This window comes from Protomyctophum parallelum, assembly GCF_964188405.1.
Source record: "Protomyctophum parallelum genome assembly, chromosome: 8".
In the NCBI taxonomy this organism is placed as follows: domain Eukaryota; kingdom Metazoa; phylum Chordata; class Actinopteri; order Myctophiformes; family Myctophidae; genus Protomyctophum; species Protomyctophum parallelum.
The window spans coordinates 39,265,095-39,268,180 of record NC_139703.1 but is presented as its reverse complement, the minus strand read 5'-3'; the positions used below and the strand labels follow the sequence as shown (position 1 = coordinate 39,268,180).

The 3,086-nt window shown below is 46.6% G+C and overlaps 1 protein-coding gene across 1 annotated transcript; it reads left to right on the top strand.

Annotated features, from left to right (window-relative positions):
• Positions 1–1,400: 1,400 nt before the first annotated feature.
• LOC310863030 (protein NLRC3-like) lies at positions 1,401–2,456 on the top strand (the record flags this gene model as incomplete). Its single annotated transcript, XM_083771153.1, has 1 exon — positions 1,401–2,456. One exon carries the CDS (start codon positions 1,401–1,403, stop codon positions 2,454–2,456), a length of 1,056 nt encoding a protein of 351 aa, XP_083627279.1.
• Positions 2,457–3,086: the final 630 nt, after the last annotated feature.

Sequence of the window (3,086 nt, the reverse complement as noted above, 5' to 3'; positions counted from 1 at the left end):
CAATATTGGCCGATACCGACGTGTTTGCCAATTATTCTGCGCAGTGTGCGGAGCCTCCCTTTATTTTGTTATTTTTTTCATTGGGCTTGAATATACAGCCCAATGAAAACAGAGTATAAATAAAAAGTAGCAGTATTAATCTATTATGTCCACTGTCATCATAGTGTAAAAGTAGGCTCTGTACAATTTCCACTTAATCTAGCATCTGATTGATAGTAAAAGCAGTAACAGATACATTTAGATTCATGTTACCAGTATATGCGGGTAGCATCAGTATACACCATTCTGCAAAAAATATGGTAACATATCGTTCCATGTTCTATGTGAGCTGTCAGTCAAATGAAGCCTGTGATCTTGAGAACAGAAGGGTTGACACTTATATACTTACCGGTATATAGTAGTGATGGCTGCCAAGTGCGTCAATGTTATCAGAATTACTGGGAAGTCTGAGGTTAAGAAATTCCAAAGAAAAGGCAGTTAGAATCTCAAGAAGGGTGCGCAAATATGATATTGCAGACACAGTGATTTGATTTGTTGACACTGTGATGTCCCAGTTTGATAGCAGGTCACTTAAGTGTTAGCCTTCGAAACCCAGACGTTTTTATTTCCAGGGAGAAGTGTTGTCAGTAGGCCTAATGTCATTCAAACGTTCATTTGAAATGCCATGTTCTCCTTCATTTGTTTGCTGTTGAATCATGCTGATACTATGTGCTGCATCTCTTTGATTTGCATTGGTGTCGCCTTATAAGTATGTTTAAGCTATATGAATAAACACATTGATTCTGTGTACATGCTTGACATACATAGTACATTGTGTTGCCCGACCTATCATCATGGACAGGGATCATCATGGACAAACATTGTCCAAGACTTATATATGTCTGTGGCACTTTTTTTACAAAAGATATTGGGCCTCTGGGGCGACGGTGGCTCAGGGGTAGAGTGGCTGGATGGTAACCGCAACTGGGTTGCCAGTTCGAACCTGTGCTCCCCCAGAGTTAGTGTCGAAGTGTCCTTGAGCAAGACACTGAACCCCTAATTGCTCCTGATGTGTTGGTTGGTGCCCTGCATGGTTTCTGCTGCCATCGGTGTGTGAATGTGTGTGTGAATGGGTGAATGTAATGCACAATCTATGTAAAGCACCTTGGATAAAGGTGCTATAAATGCACCATTTACCAATTCACCTCGCGTTACCATCAGGCTTTCCACTTCGGAGGAATTTAAGCCTGGTCTGTGTTACGAAATTGCCGTGTGATCCAGTCGGGAGCAGGTGATATCGTTACGTCAAGTTGTAGTCATTGTTTTGTAGTCATCAGGCCGGAACCATCAATCTGGAACCAAGAGAATAGCAATAAAAGCGTACCTCGTTCTCCCGTAGCCTGCAGCTTTTATTGGGGAAAATGACACTTTCCTCAGAGGACTTCAGTCAGTTGAGTCAGCCAATAAATGCTGAGAATGCTTCCCAGAAGGAAGAGTACTTCAGGAAGAGATTCAGTGACGAAGACCAGGCCGGCAGAATCATCTCCCACATCAACACATCGAGGAGCCTCCACATCATGTGCCACATCCCAGTGTTCTGTTTCATCACTGCCATGGTTCTGGAGCAGATGTGGAGGACGGACGGAGGTGGACCGATCCCCAAGACGTTGACTGAGATGTACGCCAAATTCCAACAGGCCCAGCTGAAGTACGACACGCAAGACATCAGGCGGAAGATGAAGTCACTTGGAAAACTGGCGTTTCAACAACTGCAGGAAGGCAACCTGATTTTCTACGAAAAGGACCTGAAGAAGAACGGCATCGATTTCAACGAAGCCTCGCGGTTCCAGCCCAACCAGGGCAAGGTTTTCAGCTTCATCCATCTGAGCATGCAGGAGTTTCTGGCTGCCGTTCACGTGATCACGTCACTCGTCAACGGCAAAAAGAACGCCATGGACGTGTCACAGTGGGGCGTTCGGCACGTGAAGGTGCTGTTGAGGAAGCCACCTGCGGCAGAGGTTTACCGGAGCGCCGTGATCCAGGCCCTGCAGAGTCCAAACGGACACCTGGACCTGTTCCTTCGCTTCCTCCTCGGCCTCTCGCTGGAGTCCAATCAAATCGCACTGCAGGGCCTGCTGAAACGTACCGACAGCAGTCCGCAGACCAATGGGGAAACGGCCGAGTACATCAAGCAGAAGATGAGGGAGGGTTTGTCTCCGGAGAAAAGCATCAATCTGATCCACTGTTTGAATGAGCTGAACGACCATTCTCTGGTGGAGGAGGTCCAGCGGTACCTGTCCACCTCAGGACGGCTTTCTACAGACAAACTGTCCGCCGACCAGTGGTCAGCGCTGGTCTTCGTCCTGCTGTCGTCCGAGAAGGAGCTGGACGTGTTTGACCTGGAGAAGTACTCCGCGTCGGAGGAAGGTCTTCTGAGGCTGATGCCAGTGGTCAAGGCTTCGTCCACAGCTTTGTAAGACCGCACACGATTCATATCAGTGGTGGCAAAAGTACTCACATGCAATGTAGAAATATACAAGTAGAAGTCCGGAATTAAAAAGTATTGCTATCAAAATGTACTTAAAGAACAAAAAGTAGAAAGTACTTAGAGGGCCTCTCTCTCTCTCGGCCTACCAGGTAGATCCAGACACTCCACTCAGGTACATCATGCAGTGTGCGTGTGTGTGTGTGTGTGTGTGTCTGTGTGTGTGTGTGTGTGTGTGTGTGTGTGTGTGTGTGTGTGTGTGTGTGTGTGTGTGTACCAGGTAGATCCAGACACTCCACTCAGGTACATCATACAGTCCAGTAGACCTTGTTTCTTCAGTTCAAGCACAGATCCCAGCATTCCCACCATGGCTCTCTGTCCTCCTCCAGAGACAATCAGAGCAATGTTGGGAACCTTGTTCTTTCAACAGAAACATCATACATGAAGCACAGCGTTAAAACAAAACAGGTGAAATGCTCCTACCAAAGTGCAGGGGATGTTGTGTCTCTATCTCTAAATAAAACAGGTGAAATGCTCCTACCACAGTGCAGGGGATGTTGTGTTTCTAATTTATATCTCTAAATAAAACAGAGGAAATGCTCCTAACACAGTGCAGGGGATG